The 25,941-nt window shown below is 55.4% G+C and overlaps 1 protein-coding gene across 1 annotated transcript in view; it reads right to left on the bottom strand.

The window, feature by feature from the left end:
• CAMK2B (calcium/calmodulin dependent protein kinase II beta) overlaps positions 1 to 25,941 on the bottom strand; it is a 143,409-nt gene that overhangs the window by 34,276 nt on the left and 83,192 nt on the right. Inside the window, exons 3-5 of the mRNA XM_064290270.1 lie at positions 20,713 to 20,772; positions 10,259 to 10,313; positions 4,981 to 5,046 (exon numbers count right to left, since the gene is read on the bottom strand). Coding sequence (XP_064146340.1) covers positions 4,981 to 5,046; positions 10,259 to 10,313; positions 20,713 to 20,772 — 181 coding nt within the window. The remainder of the gene's footprint in view (positions 1 to 4,980; positions 5,047 to 10,258; positions 10,314 to 20,712; positions 20,773 to 25,941) is intronic.

Genomic DNA, 25,941 nt, shown 5'->3' with positions numbered 1-25,941 from the left:
CCCTCCAAAGGCCAGCTGCAGCCCTGTGTTTCCAGTGCCTTCCGGCACATTCTCAGAAGCCCATCATCTGTGGCACCCACCCTGGGCATAGCTCAGAACAGCCACGGCCACAGGCAGCCCCAGTGCCCTCCTCTGGGAAGCCACTTCGGCATCTGGATCAGCCCATAAACGGATGGAGACCACCACACATCTTGGCTGCAGCTCAGGGTCACCTCCTGTGTCTTCTCCATCCTCAGATGTCTTCTCCATTCTCAGCTCAGCCTGCCTCAAGGCCTTGAGCAGGGATGTCTCCTTATTAAGCATGCTCCCCAGTTACACTGGGCCAAGTTGTGGTTTCCTCTCGTGTGGTCACCTCTCCACTGGGCTGTGGCTCCAGGACAGGAGAGCCATGCTCTATTGTGTCTCTGATGCCAGATGTCTGACAGATGTTTGTTGAATCAGTGAGCTCATCTGCCCACACCCGGTCCTATGGATGCGCCTCCTGGGTCAGCACCGAAGATGCAGCAATTGCATCCTCTGTCCATGCCTCATGGCTCCCCCGAGGCATCCTGGATGCAGCAATTGCACCCTCTGTCCATGCCTCATGGCTCCCCCGAGGCATCCTGGATGCAGCAATTGCATCCTCTGTCCATGCCTCATGGCTCCCCCGAGGCATCCTGGATGCAGCAATTGCATCCTCTGTCCATGCCTCATGGCTCCCCCGAGGCATCCTGGATGCAGCAATTGCATCCTCTGTCCATGCCTCATGGCTCCCCCGAGGCATCCTGGATGCAGCAATTGCATCCTCTGTCCATGCCTCATGGCTCCCCCGAGGCATCCTGGAAAATTTGCAAATGTCGCTGAAATCTAGTCCTGTAACTGAGGTCTGGCATGGCCATCCAAAACGAAATCATGATCATCTCCACACCATGTCCTCTGGGAGCGCTCCCGTATCGTGCAGCACCATGAGCGGTGGTTGCCATGGCATCTCTGTGCTCGGGCACCATCTTGTTCGGCAAACACAACTCTGCGGTAGAATGCTGTGCTAGGGCTACATGAGCAGCTTAGTGATTCTGGCCTCTCACCCTCCTCGGGGCTTCACACCACCTCAGAGGGCTCTGGCATGGGGTCACCTCTGCAGCTGGCGACCTTGCAGCGGGGTACCTTGCTCCTCAGCTACTCTCGCCCTCCTGTCTGAATACCCCACCCTGGCTGGGGTGGGGCTGGCTCTCCCCTCTTCATCTGCTAGCATCGTACTGGCCTCCCAAGACAGCAGCCAACACCCTCACTGGGCCTGTTGTCTTTTCTGAACTGCGAACAAGTCACCTTTGTGGCCAGGATTATCCCCAAGCTGCATCTGGACACCCTCAGATTCCTGGCCTGTCCTGCTCTGAGCAGGGCTCTGCATCCTGTCAGGCATGCCCCCTGCCCTCCTGGCTGGGCTCGGGGGAGTCAGCATGCCCCTGGGTCTCCCAGTACTCTGCGGCAGAACTTCATTTCTGAGACTCCCTGAACCAGCTCTCATCAGCTGTATTCCTTTTCAGAGTTAGTTTCGGGGAGTCCTACATGTTTTGAAATGTGCTTTCCTCAGTCTGAAAAAGGACACATACACCCCTAAGTTTCCTTACAAATCATAAAATAAAAATCCCGCCCCCTCCTAAGAGGCATCTCCAATCTTACTGGTTAGAACAGAGTTCAGAAAAGCAATTCCTTCCCTCATCTCCTCTCCCTCCAGCGGTAAACATTGGAAATTCGTCAGGTATTCGGTGTTCAGTGCACCAGGCCTTGAGCAGGTGCCTGGAAGAGCCACAGGGCGATGTGTGTCTGGCCTGGCTGGGCTGCCCTGGCGGCCCCTCCACACCATGCTGCTGGCTCCCTGTCTTTTCCATCTCAGCACAATCTGACTATATTCCATGGGGTATGTAATGCTCAGCTCCACCCCACCCGCCTTCAGGGAGATCTGCTCTTTTGGAGTCAGCCAGCCCTTCCTTTGCCACATTCCTGTCTCCAATTCTACCCCTTTACGTATGGTGATAGCCACGGAGTAACTGACGCCCTTGGGCTCACATTTCAGATGGCCTGTCAGGTGCAACTGCCTGGGCAGGACATGGGCACAAAGAAGGAAGCCAGTAGTCCTCATGACCCAATGTATATGGCTCCCTAAGAGAAAGGGGAAGTTAGAGCTCCTGGCCCTACAAACACAGAAGCAGGGTGCTCACAATGGCTGCATCAGTGTGCCAGCCTGCTTCCCTGCACTGCCCTGCCATCGCCCCTGTGCCCAGCACACCACAGGGCAAAGGCCTGCCCACTTCCCCATAGTTTGGCCACCAGACACTGATCCCGCAAAAGAGGCAGCAGAGTTTCAGAGAGAGAACTAGGGGTTTGTTGGTAGGATGGTGAAGGCATGCCTAACCCAGAGCACCACTTCCTCTGGGCCAGTTCCAAGGGGGCCCCAGCAGAGGGGACTCCGGCCCTTGAGGAGTAGGTGTCGGCCCTCTGAATGCGGCAGGAGCATGTTGGAAGTCCTGGGCCCTCCTCATCCCTGCCTCCCCTCCCAGCATTCCACAGCTTCCTCTAAGGAAGATTCCTGAGACCCCAACAGCCAGAGCATCTCAGAGACCCATGGAAAATCCCAACAGTTTATCCTCGTCCTGAGCCCACCAGCTTCCAGGCAGCTCTGAGCCTCCTGGTCTGCACTGGGCACGGGAGACAGCAGAGGAGGAAGCCAGCCAGGGGCCTGGGTTACACAAAGGCCAACTCTTACTGGCCAAGTAGGGGCCCCTCGAGGCTGGCACCCTGCACTCACTCCTAAGGGGGCTGCGTGTCCATCAGAGACATGAAACGAGAAAGATAGGGGACAAAGAAAGCAGGGAGAAGCCGAGGCCATGTCTGCAGATGGGCAGATGTGCTCTCTCCGTCAGGGAGAACAGTGGCCTGGCATGACCAGGGTGTGCGCTGGAGCTCCTGCAAGCCCTGAGCCCGGCCCTCCTGTGTGCTCCTGGCAACGGCCACCTGCTCCACCTCCAGGCCTTGCTTCGGTGGCAGCACAGGTTGTTCAGGGTGAGGCAGGTCAGCATGCACCCCTCTACTCCTGCCCCGGCAGCCTGGAACTGGAGGAGCATAACCCATAGGTCCCTGTGTGCAGAGGTTTAGGGGTGAGTGCAGGTTATACCTTCTATCAGCTGATGAAGACAAGAGCGCAAGGCAGAACTGGGCGGTGGGTAGGGTGGGAGAGGGACAGGGAGGTGAGACATAGCTGCGCCAGGGATGTTGACATGGAGGGGAGGAGTCAGAGAAGCTGAGGAAGGGCAGAGGGACAGTGAGTGTGGAGAAGAGACAGACAATGGGATGAGAGCCCCAGGACCAGATGTCAACAAGTCCGGGATGACTGGGACTGGATGTGAGCCTGTAGGGGGTGGGTGCCCAGTTTGGAAGACATGGGGGGAGGGACTCAGGGGCTCCAGAGGAATGGGAGACAGTCAGGGGCTGCAGGGCCCCTCCTCTTCCTGGGGGGGCCGAGGGCACGGCTCAGCTGTGAGCTGGAATGCACTAGTTCCCTGTCCCAGACATAGAAACTGAGGACCAGAGGAAATCCTCTAGGAGTCCACAGGCAAGATTTGAGAGCAGTTCTTTTCACTCCAGCCAGTGTTCAGTCCAGTTCCTCCCAGGCCATGGGAGCTGGGGCCCAGTCTGAGAAGGTGGGGGCGAGACTTGAGGGAGCCACTTCATGCCTCGCCAGGATCCTCAGAGCCCTCTGTCTACCCAGGGCTCCACCTGCCCTTAGAGATGTCAGGGAGGGCCTCCAGGGACCCCTGACCAGGCCCTTCCCCAGAAGGCCTGTAGCACACTCCCTTGTTCCCGGGGCCAGCTCTGGTGGACAGTTAGCCAGGCCCAGCAGGCTCCTTACACAAGGCTGCACCTCTCCACAGCAAGGCCTCCTGTGCCACACAGGAGCAATGTCCATGGAGGTATTTTTTTAGACGACATTCATTTTTCTTGATGAGAAAAGTAATACGCACTCATTAAAGAAATTCTTTGAAAATATAAAAAGAAAATTAAAAAATGTAAAGTCATCCATAATTCTGCCACTAGCGAGGACCCCACCTGGCCTTCTTGTCTTTCTTTTGCTGGCAGGTCTGTGCCAAGTCCACCTCTGGCCCCAGGCCTGCCCTTCCTTCACATCATGTCAGCTGGCGGTCAGGGAGCAACCACCCTAGCTGTTCCCAAACTGAGGTGCCCTGTGATGAGGGATACCTCTCGTCATGAATCTGAGTGGTGCCTGGCTCAGGAACCTGGGCTGCAGTAGGCCATGTGTGGTCTACCCCTCCAGGAACTGGGAGCTAATGCTTGCCACCTTCAGTTGGGGGCCTTTCCCACCCACCACGCACCAACACAGGACCCCATGCTTCTCCTTGTATGTTCAAACTGGTAAGATCAAGGAGGGTCCCTGGAAGAGGATTCCTGGCCCTGCCTTGGAAACCACTCATCACTATGAGAAAGGTTAACCAAGAAGTGCCTGTTATCAGCCACGGACTGAGACTTCCGAGAAAAGGGTGGGAAGACACCTTACGAACGAGCTCTGCTCTTTTCCTTCCCTGGCCAGCCCCCAAGGAGGTCACCGGATCTTGGGATCAGTTCCCTCAGGGCTTGGGTTGAGACCCTGGACAAGTAGCTGACCCCACTGAAACCAAGCAGGACTGGGCCTCTTTGCACTCAGGCCACAGGCTATCCGTTCCCCCGAGGCCACCCTCCCCTGACCCTGCCCATCAAAACACATGGAGGCCAGGGGCTGAGAGCTCTCAGCAGGGCCTGGTGGCCCTCAGCCATGTGGGCAGTGTAGGCTGGCAGAGCCAGTGCTTCCTCATGGCTGACCCTTTACCAGGCCATGGAGGGAAACGTTGCATAGAAACATTAGAAGCGGTAGGAAAGGGTGGGGCGAAAGAAAGGCAGAGGGGGTTTAGAGAGGGAGAAGGCACGGCGGTGGGAGGGCTCTGCACTCACCTGGCATCAGCCTCACTGTAGTACTCCCTCGCCACAATGTCCTCAAAGAGCTCCCCACCTGTGACCCTGCAGGGACAGCACACTGGAGTCACATTTTGGGAGCCTGTCACCTCTGTCACTATCACCATGACCCACACCGCCACCACCTCCTGCACAGAATCACTATTACATGCCACTACCATCACCACCACCAATACCATCACTACCTCCGCCATCATCATCACCACCCACACCACCACCACCTCCTGCATAGAGTCACTATCACCTGCCACTATCACCACCACCGCCACCAATGTCACCATCACCACCTCCACCACTGTCACCATCACCACCTCCATCACAAACACCACCTCCTGCATAGTCACTATTACCTGCCACTATCACCACCACCGCCACCAATGTCACCATCACCACCTCTACCACTGTCACCATCACCACCTCCATCACAAACACCACCTCCCGCATAGTCACTATTACCTGCCACTATCACCACCACCGCCACCAATGTCACCATCACCACCACCACCAATGTCACCATCACTACTTCCATCACCACCATCACCCACAACACCACCACTTCCTGCACAGAATCACTATTACCTGCCACTATCACCACCACCGCCACCAATGTCACCATCACCACCTCCACCACTGTCACCATCACCACCTCCATCACAAACACCACCTCCCGCATAGTCACTATTACCTGCCACTATCACCACCACCGCCACCAATGTCACCATCACCACCTCCACCACTGTCACCATCACCACCTCCATCACAAACACCACCTCCCGCATAGTCACTATCACCTGCCACTATCACCACCACCGCCACCAATGTCACCATCACCACCTCCACCACTGTCACCATCACCACCTCCATCACAAACACCACCTCCCGCATAGTCACTATTACCTGCCACTATCACCACCACCGCCACCAATGTCACCATCACCACCACCACCAATGTCACCATCACTACTTCCATCACCACCATCACCCACAACACCACCACTTCCTGCACAGAATCACTATTACCTGCCACTAGCACCACCACCATCACCAGCGTCACCATCACCACCTGCACCATCAATACCACCACCACCTCCACCTGTCGCCATCATCACCTGTGCCATGACAGTTTACCAAGTGCGTACTCATGTCTGATCATATTTAACGTTTTAATCCTCACAACCACGGCATGACACATTCAGTTTACAGATGAGAACAGAGTTTCAAAGCTCTACATAACTTGCCCAGGAGTTTGGCTCTGCACTATTATACCCCAGCCTTGTGACTCTAACGCCAGGTTCTGTGCCCCTCTACAAACCCCCTGGGGCCAGAGATATGGCCCTCACTACAGAAAATGTAGTGACTGGGCCTGGCCTCTCCAGTGGCTGGGGTGCTGAAGGGTTCATCCAAGAGGAGAGCAATGACAGTGTCCAGCAGCTGGGACCCATGTTGGCACTTCCTCTTGCCATCCTGTGCACCACCCTGTGAGTGGCCTTACAGTCTGGATGGAGCCCCAGGGGCAGGAACTGCTGCCTGGAGGACCTTTGGGAACCTGAAAGGGTCCAGGCTGCCCAAGGTCCCCCAGGCTGGGAAATTGGAGAAGACATGGGACAGAAAGGTGACAAAACCAGGGGTACAGGGGGCTTGCACACAGTTGTCCTGATTTACAGGGAATAGACAAAGCCATCCCCTGGGTCCACCCAAGCCATTCACCCAACTCAGCAAGCTCCAAGTCAGCCAGGAGACACCACCAGGAAACTCCACCCTGAGGTGGCCCAGAATCCCCTGTTCCAATGTTCCCTCCTGTGTCCCTGCGAGTACACAGGTGAGCACTTCCCTCTACATCCACACCTTCTCCCCATCTCCCTGCCTACCCCATGGCTGCCCAGCCACATGTCTGCCACCATGCCAGCCTCCACGTATTAGTTCCTTGAAGGTGGGGCTCAGGTCTTCCTCATGTTTGTGTCTCAGCACTCAGTGCCGGCTGGCCAGTGGCAGGGGCAACAGGGGAGTGGGGACTGTTGAACAGGGGTCCTGGCATGGGCAGACTCTCTCTCAGTACTGACTGCTAGCAGGCCCCAGGCATGGGCTAAATGCCTTATCTGAGTGTCCTGCTGAGTCTTCGCAACAGTCCTTGGAGTGAGGGACTATTATGATCCCCTTCACCCTGGAGGAAACTGAGGGTCAGAGAAGGCGAGTGACCAAGGGAAACAGCAGCCTGCATGCACTGCCCCTCCGAGGCACTACCCTGAACTGGCTCTGGGGTCAGAAGCCTGGGGTCGGGTCAGGTGCTGCCTTCCTTCAGCTGCGGGACCGGGCAGGTCTTCACCTCTAAAGTAGGAGCTGCAACACCGCATGTGCACAGCTGTCGTGAACTCAGTGTGCTAGGGAGGCACCTAGAGCCTCTGCACATAGCCGTAATTAAAAGACCAGGAGACTCCCTCTCGTTCCCCGTTCCCTGTCCTGGATGGGGGCAAAGGCTCTGCCCCAAGCCTGGGCCTGGGCCTCCAGCAGCAGGCCAGAGGGCTTTGCTGCTCTGTGTCCCTCAAAAAGCAGACTGCGCTGCTGAGCTCAGGCCTGCCTGCCACCTCCTCTTCCTCTCTCTCCCGTCACTTCTAGTTGCTCATCACACCTGTGTGTCCCGTCAGCTACCACACTGTGTACAAAGAAACAAAATAATTCTTAGGTGAGGTCTTCCAGGGCCATCTAGCCTGGCCCCTAAGCTTGGACAGCCTGTGCGTGTGTATATATGCACATGTGCTCATGTGTGCCCACAGGTGTGTACGTGCTTGCATGCATGTGCACAGATTGCATGTGTGTGCACGCATTTAGCAGGAAGATCAAATTCTCGGTCTAGCCCAGGAGAGGAGCCTGGCATTCTCTAGCTCTACCGTCTAAAAAAAAAAAAACCTCTTGCCCGCAAGTTGATTCCAACCCACAGCAACCCTATAAGACAGAGTAGAACTGCCACATAGGGTTTCCAAGGAGTGGCTGTTGAATGTGAACTGCCGACATTTTGGCTAGCAGCCGTAGCTCTTAACCACTGCACCACCAGGGCTCTACAGTCCACCGTTTACCCTCCCCACACACAGCCCCACAGATCTGATCTCTCGGGCCTTAAACCCTGTTACAGGGCAGTGACGAGAAAAGCAGGCCAGGCCTCAGGCAAGAACAGCAGCAGCACAGAGAGACCCCACCAGGAGTGCTCCTGGGCCCAGGGGACAGGTGCTCTGGGCTCCCGTTTGTTCTGGTGAACTCCAGGGCCACAGCCTCCCTCAGACCAGAGCTTAAGGGGGCAGGGAACTGTGCTCCTGGGTCTCCACCTTATTGCTGCTATTGGTACTTGGGGGTTTCCACTCTTGCCCAAGGCATCCATCACTCAGGCACTGTGGGCCTCTGTGGGACACTGTGGCTGACTTGCGGTGTGTGTAAGACTCCCTGTTCCCAGGTCAGGCCCCCAAGCCTCTGTAACATTCCCAGGCATGGGGAATGGGGGTACCCATCCGCCCCCAGAATCCAAAATCCAGAGTCCCTACACTGACACGGGTCTCCTGAAGGTGATGTCAACCCGGACCAGAAAGTGTTTTCCCAATTTTTGGAGCCAGCGTAGGCCCCACCAAACCCCTCAGCAGACAGCACAGTGGAGGCTTTGGAGAGTGCCATATGAGCCTGTGAAGGGAGGGAAGGGAGCTGGGCAGCAGCCAGGCCCACCTCTGTGTCTTTAGGGCCTCCTCTCCTCCTGTCTCAGCCTCCCATAGCCCTGGAGACACAGGGGCAGACAGGCCTCCCATGCCACAGCCCTGCGCCCTGCAGGCCAAGGGCCCACTCAGAGCCACTGCCTGGTATGACATGCTCCCACCCTCCCTCCCCTGGTGGCTGGAGGGCTGTGGGACACTCTAGGGTGGTCTGCGTGGGGCGGGAGGGTGCTGCCTTCCCAGCTTCCCTGGGTGTGGACGCCATCTGGGACAATCATAATCTGAAGGCCACGGAGGTTTGGGGAAGGGTGTGCAGGGGCCCCTCCAACCTCCCCAGCTGGCTTCCTCATCCCTGCCCACATTCAGAGCCTCTCACCCACACCCCTGGCTGTCCCGTGCTTGCCAGTGCTCAGAGACAAGAAACATCTACACACACATGTGCACACACACAAAGCACACAAACGGGCAAACACGCAGGTGCACACACTCAAGCACATGCATGCACACACTGAGGTGCATACACGTGTACACACACGCACACATGCTCACTCACAAACACATGCACACGCATACACACACGTATACACACAGGCACACACGTGCACCCATCTTCTCTCCTTGTCTGCTCCTAAAACGTTCACAGCCGTCTGTCTGCCACCAGGGCAGGGACGCTGCCTGCTCCCCTACATTCAATGGCTTCTCCATTGCCTGCAGAAGATACCCACTGGAGGAAGTAGGAATGAGGGCACACGTGGGGCAGAGGGCCTGCCCCTCCTCAGGGCATGGGGCACAGCTCTGGCCCCACAGGAGAGGTCGTAGCCTGGCCAGGCCCAGGCACTGGCAACAATGCCAGGTGGTGCCTGGGGCCTGTGGACACACTGTCTTGACCAGAAGATCCAATGTTGGCCTCCACCCCGCCATGGCTGAGGCATCTCCCCACCCAGGACACAGCCTGAGGGTGGGCAAGGGCGGCTGAGGGGCAGGCAATGACAGGCTAAGGCAGGCAACAAGGGCAGGCCATGGCCTCTGGGCCCTGCCCACCCAGGGTCCTAGGACTGCACTGACTCACCAGCAGCTAAATATAGCACTGCTAAGCAGTACAAGGAGTACAAGGAGGGAGGTGATGAGGTCACCGCTGCTAAATCAGGCAGGTGAGAGGCAGCTGAGCGCCCCCACCACTAGACGCCTTCTCGCCTCCACCCAAACGCTTACACGCGCACGCCATGCCAGCATGCAGCTCTGAGGCTCCAAGTCCAGTCAGACGAGGCCCAACAGAAGGAAGGTGAAACAGGCCTCACTCTTTCTGGGGGTCCAGGGTACCCAGGCCCTGCCTGACAAACTAACCACAGAGCTCAACGAGCCCTCACTCCTCTTTCAAGTGCTGCCCCAGCCCAAGACCCCTGCCCCACCTGCAGCATGCCCTGCTCGCTCCTCCAGGCAGGTGGCAGTGAGGGCAGCTGGGCCTGGCAGGCCAGCAGCAGACATGAGCTTGAGAGCACCAGACCCCTAAGTCAGGCCCATGTCCACTGGGGCTGGGGTGGGTAAGGGTGGTCAGCTTCGGTACTTACAGGTCAAAGACGAGGTAGTGGAAGCCTTCCTCAGAGATGCTGTCATGGAGACGCACTGTGGAGACAGGAAAGGGCCCTGAGGGGCTGACAGAGCCAGGACGAGCTCCCTGTGGCCAGGCCCACCTCCTCCGTGGGACGCAGTCACCAGCCAACCCTCAAGAGGGGAGAGCCCCCTGTGGTGCTGAGTGAGCTACACAGGATAGCAAGTTGGGAGGACCTGTGGGCCTTCTGGGTCCAGGTGCCTACCTCAAACCCTGTGGGCTGCAAAGTGCAGCTCGGGGCCCAGGCCTTGCGGTGGGCAATGGTGTGGGGTGGTGCTGCCCTCCGCTGCCTGCCATCAGCAGTCTGTCTGGTCTCCCATTTTCCTCCATTTACCACTTCCACCAACAGAGACTCAGGTCCCTCTTAGTTCTGGGGGTAGTAGCTTCACCCAGCTGAAGCCTGGGAAAGCAGCCTGTGCAGGCTTCGTGTAGCAAGGCAGCTGAGGCAAAATTCTCTGTTGTCCGCCCACCCAGCCCAGGACTGCCCCCTGGAGCACCTAGCCTCTCCCTGCTGCGTGGCACGTGGTGGGGTTGGGGGCGGGGGGTGCTCAGGGACTGGCCTAAGGAGGATTGTGACAGCAGGCCCTCAACCACCCCCACCCCCAGCCACCATACTATGTGGTCCTGAGGCAAGCTGGGCCGTGTGCTATAGCTTACAGAGGCCTGACCTTAAGTTCAGGGTCCCAGAGCTGATACAGACAGGGAGAAACCAGCAGCGAGGAGCCCTGGCTATTTACGTGTTCCTCACGGTTATTGTTTATAGAGACGCGTGGATTTTTGTCTGTTTTCTCCATAGCCTAGAGCAATGTCCAGTGCAGAGCAGGGCTGGTTGGAATTTGCTGAATGAATGAATGAATAGCTAAGTGACTTTCAGCACAGAGAAAGCAACCCCTGTGACTTCCTCCCCTGGAAGTTGGAGGTGCCCCCTGCACCATAGAGCAAGTATTTCCAAGGAGTGACTCGCTTTGGACCCCACCCCCCTCTGCCAAACCCTAGAACAACAGCAGCAACGCCAGACAACACATATTGAACACTTGGGACACGCCAGGCACTTGTAAGTGCTGAGCACATGTTTGCTCCATTTAACCTTCACCAGGACCCTGCTGGGTAGGCTGCAGATGTGGAGGCCAAGAGCACGGAGGATAAAGGCCACGCAGCAGGTCACAGGCAAGCAGGGCAGGCAACCCGGGGAGGCAGTGGGTCCAGGCCTGAGTCCGAACCTGAAGGAGCTGCCCTCCAGCAGCCTGGAAGCCCTGTCCTTAAGTTCTCCTTGCTGGCCTGACAGACCTGGGGCCCTGCTCCTCCTCACCACCCGGGACTGCTGCTGGTGTGACCCAAGCTTGAGGCAGACAGGCACCAGCTTCCAGCCTGACCCCCTTCCTCATGTTCTCTCCTGCGTCCTAGTTTCTAACTGGCTGCCCTATCCTCCCTTCTCCAGCACTGGTCCTCCCAGGGGCTGTTCCATTAGCATCTTCCACACCTAGCAGCTTCGACCTGTACCTCCGCCCCCGGCCGTCCCTCACCTTCAAACCTCGGCCTGATGTGGTGAGGAGGTATCCCCCACACTGTTTCCGGCTGGATGAGGAGTTTCTGCCCCCACTGCCTCATGGACCAGCTGGGTGGCCTTGGGCAGGGCACAGCCGGCCCCGTGTGATAAGAGAACCTATGCATGGTGTCACACAGAGTATGCAGAGCTCCTAAGCAACAGTGCATGCTGTCACCCCCACTGTCTGCGCACGGTGGCTTCCCAAGGAAGACCCCAGACCCTTAAGGAGTAGCCTGACAAACGCCCTGCATGAGAAAAGCCCCAGAGTCACAGCAGGGAGAAGATGCGCTGTGGCTCTGCACCCCTAGTCCACTGTCCTCCTTCCCCTCCCCTGCAGGTTCCCTTTCCAGGCCTGCACTATTCCTGGCTCTGCTCAAGGACGGGCACCCTGCCCTCTCCCTCCAGTCCAGCACACGCTCAGAAAGAGAGGTCTCGCAGGACCCTGTGTCCTCTGCCCAGCTCCTGGGCTAGGTCAACTCTCTTCACCTCTGCAAGCAGGTGCCCAGCTAGGTGTTAATCCTTCCCATGCAAGCCTCTCCGCAGCACTGGCCAGCCCTCCCCAGCTGAGATCTATACCAAGAGCAGGGAGTGCCCCCAGTCGGCCCTTCCAGACTCCCCAATTTACCACCAGGCCCCCACTTGGCCCAGGCTGGCCTGTCATCATCGGTGTCACCACAACCTCAAAGTTAAACAGAAGCTCCTTCTTTGACTCCCTTCTAGTTGGGAGGCACCCAGTCAACTCAGTAGGGCTCCCGCAGGTGCCCCCCAGCCCAGGTGTCTCCCCTCAGACACCTTCCCAAAGGTAAAACTGGAGTCAGGAAGAAAAGTATGGGGAGTGGGAGAGAAAGGGGAAGCGGAGGAAGAGGGAAGAGAAGTGTGGAGGGAGGGGAGTAGAGGAGGGAAGAGCCCTCTCCCTGAGGCCTTTCCCTCCTTCCCTCCAGGGGAATCTGACCTTCAGCCTCAGGTGTACCTGTGCCCTTTGTGGAGGCGGGCGCGGGGGTGGGGGGGGCTGCAGGGGTCTGGGCCTCTGGGTTTTCTGGCTTCTTTCTCTGGGGGCTGCCTCCTGCCCTGTGCCCCTGCCTCCATGATGGGGCCACCCTCTCCAGGGCCTGCTCAGACGTCTCCCATGTGCGGGCATCTGTGCGGTGAGCTCAGGTGGTGCACGTGAGCACCTTTCCAACACTTTTACCATCTTAAAAATAGTTACACATTTATTTTAATGGTTTAGAAGAAAACTTAACTAGCACATCAGATCCAAGATTTCACAGATACTATTGCTGAAGACGGCGCTAGGTTAAAAAATGAGTTGTCATAAAATCTACTTAAATAAAAATACTAAGCAATGCTGCAGGTGGAACACAGATGTGGCAGAGAATAACTAGAAGCCCCACAGTGGTGCCTGGAAGAGCTGGTCTGGGAAGGTCTGCTGCAGTGGACACAGACCCCTTCCAAGCTGCTGCCTGCCCCACTCCTGGTCCCCCCTACCTTCCCCACACCCCACTGCTCAGGGTATGATATCCTTGCCACCTCCTGGCCTCCTGGCTTTGCTTTAGGGCTCAGCCCCCTGGGGCTGTGGCCTGCACCCTCCTTCAGAGTGGGGTACAAAGGGCCCTGGGGTTGGGGCTGCTGCTTTCCACAGCCAGCAGCTCCCCTCTAAAGTCCCAGGTCAGGGGGCACTCAGTGGGGGTCCTTCTGCCCCACAGAAGCTGCACGGAGCCTTGTCCCCTCCCACATGCCACTTCGTCTGCCCTTTCCTAGCAGCCTCCTCTGGACCCTGGGAGGTTCTGAGGTCCCCAGAGGGCAGGGATACACGGAGGAGCAGGTAGAAGAGGAGCTGCCATCCAGCAGAGCCAGCACTGAGCAGTCCAGAGACTCAGCAATTGTCCAACTTTGCACAAGTCTCCCGGGGCCGCACGTGTTCCTGCATGCCTACCTGCCTACCTGCCCAGCCACCTCACTGGAACATGCAAGGCAGGTGTGGAAGCAGGTGGAGATGGGGTCAGCCAACCTGGGGGCAGCAGAAAGGAGTGCTTGCTTTTTTTTTTGCATGGTGGGCTGGAGAGAGCCAAGACCCTGATAAGACAGGATCAGTGTGAGGGGATGGGCTGGAGGGAGGAGGCAGGGGAAACTCAGACATAAACCTTTGTCAAAATCTGCCCCCCAGGTCAGGGCTGAATGGGGCTCTGCTGACTGCTGTGATGTGGGGCTCTTCCCTGTTAACAGAAGCTGTTAAAAAGCCCTGCCTGCCACAGGCTCCCTTAACTCCTCTGTCCCTAGGGCCCGAGGGCTCCAGCAAGGAAGGTCTGGGATCTGCTTGCGTTATTAGCTGCAAGCCCCTTGCGGCCAAGACTATCAATTTCTTGTCCTCGTCCTTCCCTGTGTGCGTGTGATGAAGGCTTGGACAGTCTTGTTCCTAGGACAGCGCCCAGCCCTCTGTAAGTACGTGCCACACAAACAAATTCCTGAGGCTTTCCAGGGGTGCTGAAATCCTAACCCCTGTGCCTGCAAATGTAACCATTTTGGGGGAAATAGGGCCTTTGAAGACGTTATTAGCTAGCATGAGGTCACACTAGAGTGGGCTGGATCCTCATGCAATCTGATGATGTCCTTATAGAACAGAAGAGACAAGATACAGAGGGAGAAACTGCAGAAGGCACAGCTGTAGGCCAAGGAGCACTGGGGCTACCTGAAACTGGAAGAAGACAAGGAAGCATTCTTCCCTAGAGCCTTTGGAGAGGGCATGGCCCTGCTGACACCCTGAATTGAGACCTCTGGCCTCCAGAAAGGAGCCCTCATGGTACAAAGGTTAAGCACTCAGCTGCTAACAGAAAGGTTGGTGGTTTGATTCCACCAGTCACTCTGTGGGAGAAAGATGTGGCAGTCTGCTTTCATGAAGATTCACAGACCTGGAAACCCTATGGAGCAGTTCTACTCTGCCCTATAGGATTGCTACAAGTTGGAGTCGACTCAAGGGCAAAGGATTGGCCTCCAGAACTGTGAGATAATAAATCTGTTTCATTTTAAGCCGTCCAGCTGTGATGCTGTTACAATACCCTCCAGAACACTAACATATCAAGAAGTGAGGTGCTGCTATAACAAACACCTAAAATGTGGAAAGAGCCTTGGAACTGGGTAATGGGTAGAAGCTAGAAGAGTTCTGAGGTGCTTGATAGTAAAAGCCTAGATTGCCTTGAGGAGACATGTCCTAGTTATCTAGTGCTGCTATAACAGAAATACCACAAGAGGATGGCTTTAAAGAACAGAAATTTATTTTCTCACCATTTCAGAAGCTAGAAGTGTGAATTCAGGGCACTGGCTCTAAGGGAAGGCTCCCTCTCTGTCTGTTCTGGGGGAAGGTTTTTGTCTCTTTTCAGCTTCTATTCCTAGGTTGCATGGTGATCATGTGGCCTGTATCTTCCCCTCCGTGCTTGCTTGCTTGCTTCCTTAATCCGCTCTTTTTATATCTCAAAAGAGACTGATTTGAGACACACCACACACTAATATTACCTCATTAACACAACAAAGAAAACCCATTCCAAAATGGGATTATAACCATAAGTATAACCCAAAAAAACCAACTGGTTGCCGTCAAGTCAATTCTGACTCATAGCGGCCCCATAGGGGTTAGGATTTACAACACATATTTCTGGAGGACATAATTCAACCCATAACAAGACTGTTAGCAGAATTTTGGATGTTAAAGGTAATGAAGAAGTGAGGAGAGCTATGGAAAATACTTTTATCATCATAACCAGAATGCTGCTAGAAATATGAACTTTAAAGGCACTTCCGGTAAGGTCTGAAAAGGAAACGAGGAACATGTTATTGGACACCGGAGGAAAGGCTATCCTTGTCATAAAGTGACAGAGAACTTGGCCGAATTACGTTCCAGAGTTGTGCGGAAAGCAGAATTTGTAAGTAATGAACTTGGATGATTGGCTGAGGAGATTTCTAAGCAGAGTATGGAAGGTGAGGCCTGGTTTCTCTTTGCTGCTTGCTTATAGCAAAATGCAGAAGGAAAGAGGTAAACTGAGGAATGAATTGTTCTCAGCCTACCCATACTGCAAAAATTGAGAAAGCACGCTCTGGAGATGACACCAAGGGTATGGCTAGACAGTCGTTTGCTAAAGAGATTAGTTGTGTGACCTGTGGATTCAATCAACCATCTTAGCAGCAACGCTGCCAACACAGGTTGAAGGGGACAAAGATGGGACAAAATTAAGGAAGGCTGTTGGACTTCTGGAATACTCTGACAGGAAACGGGCCAACAGGGCTACTTAGCTGCAAACACATGTTGTCCTTCAAGAAAAGGAAAGGACAATCCCACGGGTGGTTCAGAGGCCAGCAGGACTGCTGTCACTAGGCCCAGAGCGCACAGGTTGGCAAGAGAGCAGGGTTGTCACCTCTTCAATTTCAGAGAGCGGGGTCACCACCCTGATGGGCTCGGAGGGCTGTTTTCAAGCCTTGAGAGTCAATGGAATTTGTCCTGCTAGGATTTGGACTTGCTTTTTCCTTCCAATTTCTTCTTTTTCGAATGGGAATACCTATCCTGCGCATGCCCCGCCTTTGTATTTTGGAAGCAGATAACCTGTATCCTAGGTTTCACAGGTCCACAGATGGAGAAGCATTTCACCCCAGGATGCACCATACCCATAGTCTCACCCATACCTAATTTAGATGATTCGGAAAATGAGATTTTGGATTTAGAGGGGATACTGGAATGGGTTAAGACTTTTGGGGACGCTGGGATGGGGTGAACATGTTTTGCATGTGGGAAGGACATGAACTCTGGGAGGCCAGTGGGCGACTGTTACGGAGTGAATTGTGCCCCCCCCCCCAAAAGATATGCTGAAGTCCTAACACCTGTACCTGAGAATGTGACCTTATTTGGAAATAGAATCTTTGAAGACGTCATTAAGCTGACATGAGATCACACTGGAATAGGGTGGGTCTTGATCCTGTATGAGTGGTGTTCTTATAAAAGGAGAAGACGACACACAGACACAGAGGGGAAACAGCCACGTGACAGCGAAGGCAGAGACTGTAGGAGGCAGAGCTATAAGCCAAGGAATGCCAGGGAACCAAGACAGTGGACAGTGTCAACCTCAGGGTTACAAATGACAGCCAGGTACAGCACAGATGTGACACAGCTGCGTTTGGAGGGGGAGGCTCCTCCAGAGGGCAGGCTAGGCTGTGGGCCCACAGAGGAGGGAACAGCATGGTGATCCCACCCCTACCATCAACCTCAGCACAGTGAGCTGGGGTCAGAGGCTCTGCCACCTCTGCTGAGTGACAGGGCTGAGCAGATGTCAACTTACTACCACCCCAGTCATTACTTAAGGGAGCCAGACTGACCTTCAACTCCAAAAGCTGTGCTCAACCCAGGGGGGACCCTGGGGATCCCACAAGGTCACCTGGGTGGGCTCTGGCCTGGACAGGGTGAGAAGTGACACCCCCAGCAGAAGTATTTCCTTCTACTGACAGCACGGGGTCAAAGAACCTCTGGGCAGTCTGGCTCTACAGGCAGCCTGCCCCTCCACCCTGTGGCCCCACACCGCTGAGGACCCCAGGCTAAGGATCAAGACTGCAGGATGCTGGGAGGGTCCAGGGAACACTGCCCAGGGTTCTTCCCCTGGGCTCTCCCTACAGACACAGGACTTTGTGGTGCAAAGATCAAGGGCCACTCTCAGCCTGGAGAGCGCTGCCCAGGCATCATAGCCACAGAGCAGGCCTAGGCCTCCTATCTCTACTGTAGGGTGCTGCCAGGACCCTCGCAACAGCACCACTCTTCCCCACCTGGGCAGTCTCAGGCCTCCCCGATTCTCCTCTTTGTCTCTAAAGGGAAGGTGACACTACCTAGGACACTGTCGCTGGGGTCTGTGCTGTGCTCAGGAACCAAGCCCCGGGGCTCCCACTTGCAACAGGCCAACATGCACTTGCACAACTATGTAGCTCAGCAGACACCTACAGGTCCAACCTCATGGTTCACTCTGGTGGTTTTAATATAAGACCTCAAATCCCTTGATAGGCCTCCCTTTTAAGAGGTGGAGTTTAACTGCTTTTCCCTCAAGTGTGGGCTGGGCTCAATAACTGGCTTCAGATGGACAGAAGGAGGCAGCTGTGCATGTGGCAGGAGAAGGCTCAGTCTCCTTGGCCTCTCTCTCCTCTGTCATTCCTGGGAGGGGGGCGGGGGAGGAGTAGCAGCCGCCACGTGGGTGAGCCCCTGGAGACAGACCCTAAAAGTTTCCGTCATGCCTTCAGAAGGCAGCAAGGACCTGGAGCCCAGGACCAAAACCGCGGGAGCTGCCCCCACAGGCCAGCTCCACAATCTGTACAGCAGCCTGGCCCTGGTGGAAAGGCCCTGCACTGCTGATGCCACCTGGACGTTCTTAATAAGCTGTGAGCAAGGGGCCCCACATTTTCCTTGTGCAAATCGGGTAGCCAGCCCCGCCCACCCAACTAAGCTGTTCTTGAGTTCCTGACTCACAGAAACCGTAAGGGCAGGCGTGCTTATCGCACAGGCTGCTAGGTTCTGAGGTGACGGTGACAAAGCAGTAGGTGGATGCCACCCTAGGATATAGGTGGCTGGAATGCTCCATTTCACAAATGAGGAGGCGAGGCCGTGTCTGAGCAGCTAAGGCTATATAGCATGACCACGAAGCTTGTAAGCCATGAGACAGGCTGAATCCAAGCCTCTGCACTTGAGATCCCAAGCGTGGCACCTCAGAAAGCAGGGGGGAATCACAGTTTCTCCCTGCTTTCCATGGGAATCATCTCGTCCTTCCTACCAGGTCCCTGTGAGGGAGGACAGGCACCTCCATTTTACAGGTGAGGAAGCTGATGGGGAAGGCGGGGTGCTCACTCCCCAGGGGCACACTCCCTCAGCTCCACCAGGTGGGTGCATCTCCACGTGGCCACCTCCTCTCAGGGGCGTGTGAACACCCTTGACTCTTCCTGAGAGGTTGGGCTGGGCCAGCTGCTACGGAGGGAGGGGCTCCTCATCTCCTAGAAGTCCTCCCCAGCTGTTCCAGGCCTCAGGCAGCTGTCCCCACTCTGGGTCTGTACCTCTAGCTCAGATCTGCCCTCCTCTGGGGTTCTAGAATGTATCGGTCTAGACTGGAATGAGGTCACTGTGAGCAAGACCTCCATGGCCACTTCTCAAGGACCTGCTTGGAATCCCAGAACCACACAGGGCCTCCAGGCAGGGCGGGGAGAAGGCCTGTTGAAGATCTGTCCAAATCCTGAAAATACACTTAGAAAGAACAGGCCCTCAGCTGGTGCTCAAGGGATGCAGAAGAAAGATGAACTTGCTGGTCTGACAGAGACAGTAGAAACCCTGAGAGTACAGCCCCTGGACACCCTTTCAGCTCAGTAATGAAGTCACTCCTGAGGTTCACCCTTCAGCCAAAGATTGGACAGACCCATAAAACAAAAGGAGACTAAAGGGGCATACCAGCCCAGGGGCAAGGACTAGAAGGCAGAAGGGGACAGGAAAGCTGGTAATAGGGAACTCAAGGTTGAGAAGGGAGAGTGTTGACATGTTGTGGGGTTGTTAACCAACGTCATACAACAATACGTGTACTAACTGTTTAGTGAGAAACTAGTTTGTTCTGTAAACCTTCATCTAAAGTACAATAAAGAAATTGATTAAGTTCAAAAAAAGAAAAAAGAGGAGGGGTAGAGGATGAAGGGGAGGGAAACAGCTGGAGGGACAGGACTAAGGCTCCTCAGAAGTCCCTAAAGGGACCAGAGGTAGAGAAGCACAGGTAGATGGGGACAGACACACATGCCTGTTCCATCAGGGAATCGCAGCAGGGATCTCTCTGGAGCCACAGGAGTGAGGAGGGGACAGGCCATTGCCCAGTGAGGCTGAGAGCTCAGTGCCTTCATGTGTCAGAACAGCCTGGGGTCACCAGCCCAAGAACTGTATTACACTAGCCTGGGACTCAGCTTGGCTTCAGAAAGAGTGGATACCATGATAGGCAGAGCACCCCACATGCTCTTAGGGGGCAAAGACTGGGGTCCCTAAGTCAGGGAGATACTTCCACACAGTGGGTGGGCCATAGGACACAAGCAGGAGGCTGTTCAGACACACTAGGCAGACCACGTGCCAGATACCCTCCTCATCCTCGCCTCCATCCAGGGCCCAAAGCCCTGCATCACCTCAGAGACCTTCTCCGTGGCCTCGTAAACCAGGTGCTGCCCTGGCCCTGCCTATGGGCAGGTGGGCCCACTGCCCACGCCTCCACTCCAGTCTGGGGCTCCAGAGACCCCTGGGCAGCAGATACTTCTCCCAGACAGGAGGCTGGCCACACATGTGTCCACAGCCCTGGGCCTGGGCTGGGCAAAAGCAGATACCAGAGGCTCCCAGAAACTGGTGAGCAGACTAGATCTGTGGATGGCACCGTGGTGTGGTACTTTGGCAAGTCTTTGTAACATGGCTGTTGTGTGGCTGCTCTGAGGCCACTGGTGTTAAGCCCTGTGTGTTTTCCAACACCATAGCTCCTGTCATGGAGAGGACACACCAAGTACTCCACAGGGTCACCTCATCTCACAACCCCTTCTGGGGGACCTGTTAGCATCCTCACCCCACAAGGCACAGGGCAGGGTTAGGGGCTGGCCTGCCTACACCTCCGGCGGGGGCAGCACCCAGGAGCCCTGGCCAGAGCCAAGTGGAAGCAGGACCCCTGGGCCCCATCCACACAGGACAGAGGCCTGCCTCAGCACTGCTGTCCTACGGCTGTCAGTGGGGAGTGATCACGGGGACTATCTCGATGAAGCAAGAGGGAAAGGAGCGAATCGTGCGCTCTGCAAGTCTGATCCTCAGGAAGGAGCAGGCTGCCGGCCCCGCCCCCACCCCTCCTCACCGATGTTGGAGTGCTTCAACAGGCGGCAGATCCGAGCCTCCCTCTCCAGCTTCTGGTGATCTGAGGACAGAAAGAGAAGAGAGTCATCGTCTGTGTGCAGCTGTGCTGGCTGGCGGGCCGTCACGCCCACTGCACGCTGCGGGTAGTGGGCAGAGACACCGGAGCAGGGGGATGCAGACTAACTGGCTCGCTGGGCACAGGCCAGCCGGCAAGGCTAGGACAGAGCCTAACGTCTGGAGTGGACAGGCAGGTGCAGGGCGGGGACTAACTCAGGCGGAGTCAAGGTCCAGACACAGCCACCTACAAGTGGTAGAGCCAATAGCCTGATTCAGTCCTTCACCTCTTTGTCCTAATTCCATGACTACTGGCAGTTTTCTGCTGAAGTCAAATTCATGCTTTCAACGTAGCAGTGGGATGGTGGCAGGGCCATCTTTGCCAGTGGGGCCCAAGGACACTTCAGAGACCCTCTGGCTGGTATTCGGAGCGGGTGCATGATTTAACCCCTCCCCATCCCACATTAATCTACATACTGCAGGTCTGAACTGCTGACGCTTGAGATACTTTAGGCAGCAGGACAGCGGGAAGAGCCCAAGGCACTGGAGAAGAGAACTCGCCCTGGGTAAGAGGAGCACGCTGGTGGTGGAGCCAGAAATAGCCCCTCAGAGCCCTGAGCCCAGACTGCTCCTGCTCTGTCAGCCAGCCAGCTCTGCAAACAGAAGGCCCAGAGGCACCTGGGCCCCCCAGCCCAAAGTCTCACCACTTGGGCCATAGCGAGATTCCAGAGGCAGGTGCACAGAGCCAGACTCCAAGGAACGGGCAATTTACTGGTCAGAAATGTTGTATTTCAAACAAATAGAAGTCCCAGCAGGATTTAAAAAGCTGATGGAGATTTCAGTAGCAAAAAATTGAAAAAAATACCCATTTCCATTGACAGGAGAAAAGATGAATAAATTGTGATCATAGTCACGCCAAGAAGGAGCCCTGGTGGCACAGCAGTTAAGCATTCAGCTGCTAACCAAAAGGTTGGCAGTTAGAACACACCTAGTGGCTCTGCAGGAAAAAGACCTGGTAACCTACTCCCGTAAAGACAAAAAAAAAAAAAAAATTAAGACTACAGCCTAAGAAAACCCTAGAGGGTCGTTCTACTCGTCACAAGGGGTTGCTATGAGTCAAAAACTGACTTAATGGCACGTAACAACTGACAATATATCACACAAAGAGGCAGTGATGGTTCAGTGGTAGAATTCTCGTCTTCCATGCTGAGACCCAGGTTCGACTCCTGGCCAAGGCACCTCACGCACAGTGACCACCCATCTGTCAGTGGAGGCTTGCATGTTGCTATGATGCTGAATAGGTTTCAGTGGAGCTTCCAGATGAACGAGAAAATAAAGGCCTGGTGATCTACTTCCAAAAATCACCCAATGAACAACCCTAAGGATCACAACTGCCCAGTCTGCAACCAATCCTGGGGATGGCGCAGGACCAGGCAGCGTTTCCTTCTGTTGTGCATGAAGTCCAGTGAGTTGCAGGCCAATTTGATGGCAGTTAAGAACAACAATAATTACATAACAGAATACTATGTAGCAATGAAAACATGCTCCCAGGCTACACCCATCAATGTGCAATCATTAAATCAGCATAATGCTGAGTGAAAAAAAACAACACACAGAGAAATACCCAAAATATGCTTTCATCTAAACAGGCCTGTTACTGGGAGCACAGCCTTATACGGGAGAGCTACAAAGAAAAGCAAGGTAGTTTTCAAACTTCAGGATGGCGATGACCTCCAGGAGGTGGGATGTGATGGGGGAGGGAGGATCTGGGGCCTGCCTCCACCCCCTGCCAGCTGAGCCCCTTAGAGGGACAGAGAACAAGGCGCAGGGAATGCAACCATAACATGCCACAGGAGGCCACAGGGGGATGCCTAAATTTACTTGGGGGACTCCTAATAGCACCCATCAGCAGGGGAACCATTAACGTGCTAATTAAAAAATGATCCTGAATTACCAGTCTGCCTGCTCCTCACCTCCGCAGAGACGCCCCCTACTGCTGTGCTTGCAGGAAAGGAGCCGATCCCTGCCATCTCCCACCTCAGGAAGGCTACTGACTCACCCCAAGGTGGGCTCTTCCTGTGAGGTGGTTAATGGCGGTCTGGAGGAGGGAAGCAGACTTGCTTGGGACCTTGTATCTGCCTTTCTTGAGTGGGAAAAACACGTCCGCAGGCAGGAATTTCTTTGGGGACACTCTAGGGCGTCTAGAAGGCTCTCGCTCCCCTCTAGGACAGAGATAGGGTTCCTCTGTCCCACTAATGGTCCTAGCTCCTGGAGGGCCCCAGCAGAACGGGGGAGGGGAGGGGTAAGCCCAGGACAGCAGGAAGGAGCAGGCTCCGCTGGAGCCAGGTACCCAGCCTCAGTGCTGGCCGGAAGCCCCGGGAACGGCCTCTCCCTCACCTCCATACCCAGTCCCAGCAAGGCCTGGCGGCTCACCTTCCAAAATGGACCCCAGGCCCCAGCAGGCCCAGAGCCTCCACTACAGCAGAAGCTAAGGCACTGGGAGGCGCAGGGGAGAGCGTGGAGCATTGTTTGCGATGGCCTGTATTGGGAAGCAGCCCAAATGCCCGCCAACGTTAAACTGGATCAACACACTGTGGCCTTCACAAATCAAACACAGCCAAAACAGAACACATGCAGAATGGGCTCCGTTTACCATCTGCACAGGGCTAAGCAGGCAGCGCCCACCACCTAGGACATGGCGGTGGGTTCTACACATATGGGGCCAAACTCTAGAGAAATGCCAGGGAGTGGCTACTACAACATTGTGTTCCTTCAGCTGGAAGAGTCTAGACCTTACAGGTACAGGGTCGGGGGTTCAAGGGTTTTTTTCCTTGTGTAGTACTTTTTTTTAAAGCTTATTATTCTGAAAATTGTCAAACTTGGAGAAAAGTTGCAAGACTAGTACCACGAACTCAGGGTACAGCCCCTCTATGTAAGCTCTCTCCCCTTCCGCAGTCTCACGTGGCACTTCTCACCTCTTCTGAAGCACGTGAGACCAAGTCTGCGTGCTTCTCGATGACACTCTCTTGTGTAATCTCCGTGAAGCTGTAGGATCAGTACCTCCAGTACTGACACCACACTATTACCTAACCTGTAGCCCATATTCCCCAAGCCCCAGGTGGGTCATGCGGTACCAACAGGAATGAGGAGGGCTGCCTGTGGGGACCAGGGCCGAGCAGCGCCAATGAGAATTGGGGGCGGGGACCAAGGCAAAAAGTTTTCTTTTGGAAAATGGCCTCATTGTGGTCACAAATTAAAAAACCAGAAGAAAAACGCATGGGTGAACCCATTTTGTTGCGAAGTCATTCATTTAAACAGCTGTATTTTATTCTGAACCCTATCACTGACACAGAGCTCCCATCCAAAACTCTTGAGGGTGGAGGTAAGAAAGGGACCCTGACCACTGAGTCCAGGCCTGGAGTCCCCCTGACCATGGATGGAGCCCAGGTGCTGCATCCCCTCATGGCGTGGGCAGGTTGCAGCCCTCCTGGTGGGTCCCCACTTTGTAGATAAGCCTGACAGCTCCCCAAGACTACAAGTCACACCCCAAATCCAAGTTGATGGGAAAGAAGCTGTGGGGGAGGGCAATGGGGGAGAGGCTGTCTCAAGGGACAGCGTGGGGCAAGGAGGGGTCCCTGACCTCACAACTCTGAGGACTTCATGGGGCTCACTTTCTACAGATGAGATCAGGGGAGTTATTATTGAACGTCTGAGTTAACATCATAAATCCCATCCTGGACCAGCCTGAGGAAGCTAAATTTACCCCAAAACGGTGACAATAAATATGTCCTAAACCTAACGTGCCAGGTGGAGCCTGGGGGCCCTCCCTCCCCATCCTATTCCCCGTGTCCAGACAGCAGAGTGTGGCATGGACCTTGACCTCTGGTCTGCCCCTCCTGCTCCTCTGGGCCAGCCGGCTTCACTCCAGGGACTCAGAAGAGGAAGGGAAGGCCCTGGCCCAAAGGGACTCCACACCTCCTGCACCTGCAGGGACCCAGCAGCTGCTCAGCAAGCGGGGACTGGATGAGTGGGCCCCATGGGACCTGGCAGCAGTGGGCTGTGCCCCTGACCCCTTGCCAGGAAGCCTGACGTCAAGAACACAGCAGGGGCAAGCTCAAACGCATGCAGTTTACATCTCCTCTCTTCCTGGGGCTCCACCACCCTCCAGGGTCTCAGCCTGGCACCCCTACTGATGGAGCTTCCCTATAGAGACCCCTGAGTGCAGAATCCAGCTGTCCCCACCATGCAGTATCCTGGCTGAAGGAGCCATCGGGGGCTCCTCAGGTGTGAGGGTGCAGGGTCTGCGGGAGTGACCAGGCCTGACCTTCCTGGAGTCTGTCTAGGTTCTATGATGGTTTTCTGGGTGAGGGCTCTTGGGGTCACCCAGAGACGCAGGCTCTGCCCACTCCCCAGCTCACAGCCACTTCCCAACTCCAGAACTTTGTGGTGTGGCCAGCACTGCCAGCCTCCACATGGTGACTGCTCAGTCCCATCCCGGTCAGTGATTTCATTCTGATTCTGTGCCTTCTGGCACTCTTGCCCTCAAGCCCAGCCTCACATCACCTCACGCACACTGGCTCCAAGGACCTATCATCTCCTTCAACACTGAGTTTTCCCCAGGAGGGGTTCTGAGGGCAACCTCTGAACAGGACATGGGTCAGGGGTGGAGACAAGGGGGCAAGCCCAAGCTCCTCTCAACTTTCAGAGAGCCTATTCTGATTAAGGGGAGGTCCCTCTTACTCCCTCCTTGGACCCCTCCTGCTCACCCTCCTCTGCAAGCACCAGCCAGCATGCTGAGGCCCTGGGGTGGGGGAGGGCAGGTGAGACAAGGTCCTGGGCCTCAAGGAGCCGCCAACCACAGCATTGCACCCACGTTACACCAGAAAGACAGCAGAGTGCCTGAGGCTCCAACTCTGCCTGCGGGAGACTCAAGGGGTGATGTGGGAGTGGGATCTTGAAGGATGAGTAGGAGTTTGCCACTCATGCTGGTGGGAGCCTTGGCTCTGAGAGCTCAGCTCACATCCCCCTTGGAAGAGGACTTGTAATCCAATCATCTCTTAAGAGATCTGGCACCCCGAAGTCTCGCACCTCAAATGGAGAAAAGGGGGTGTGCGTGTGGGTATATATGTAAGCCAGAAGGTGACCTGCCCATCCCACTTGGAACCTATCCCACACA

This window comes from Loxodonta africana, chromosome 8, assembly GCF_030014295.1.
Source record: "Loxodonta africana isolate mLoxAfr1 chromosome 8, mLoxAfr1.hap2, whole genome shotgun sequence".
Classification (NCBI taxonomy): domain Eukaryota; kingdom Metazoa; phylum Chordata; class Mammalia; order Proboscidea; family Elephantidae; genus Loxodonta; species Loxodonta africana.
Note: the sequence above shows the minus strand (reverse complement) of the source record. Positions and strands in the feature narration are given on the sequence as shown.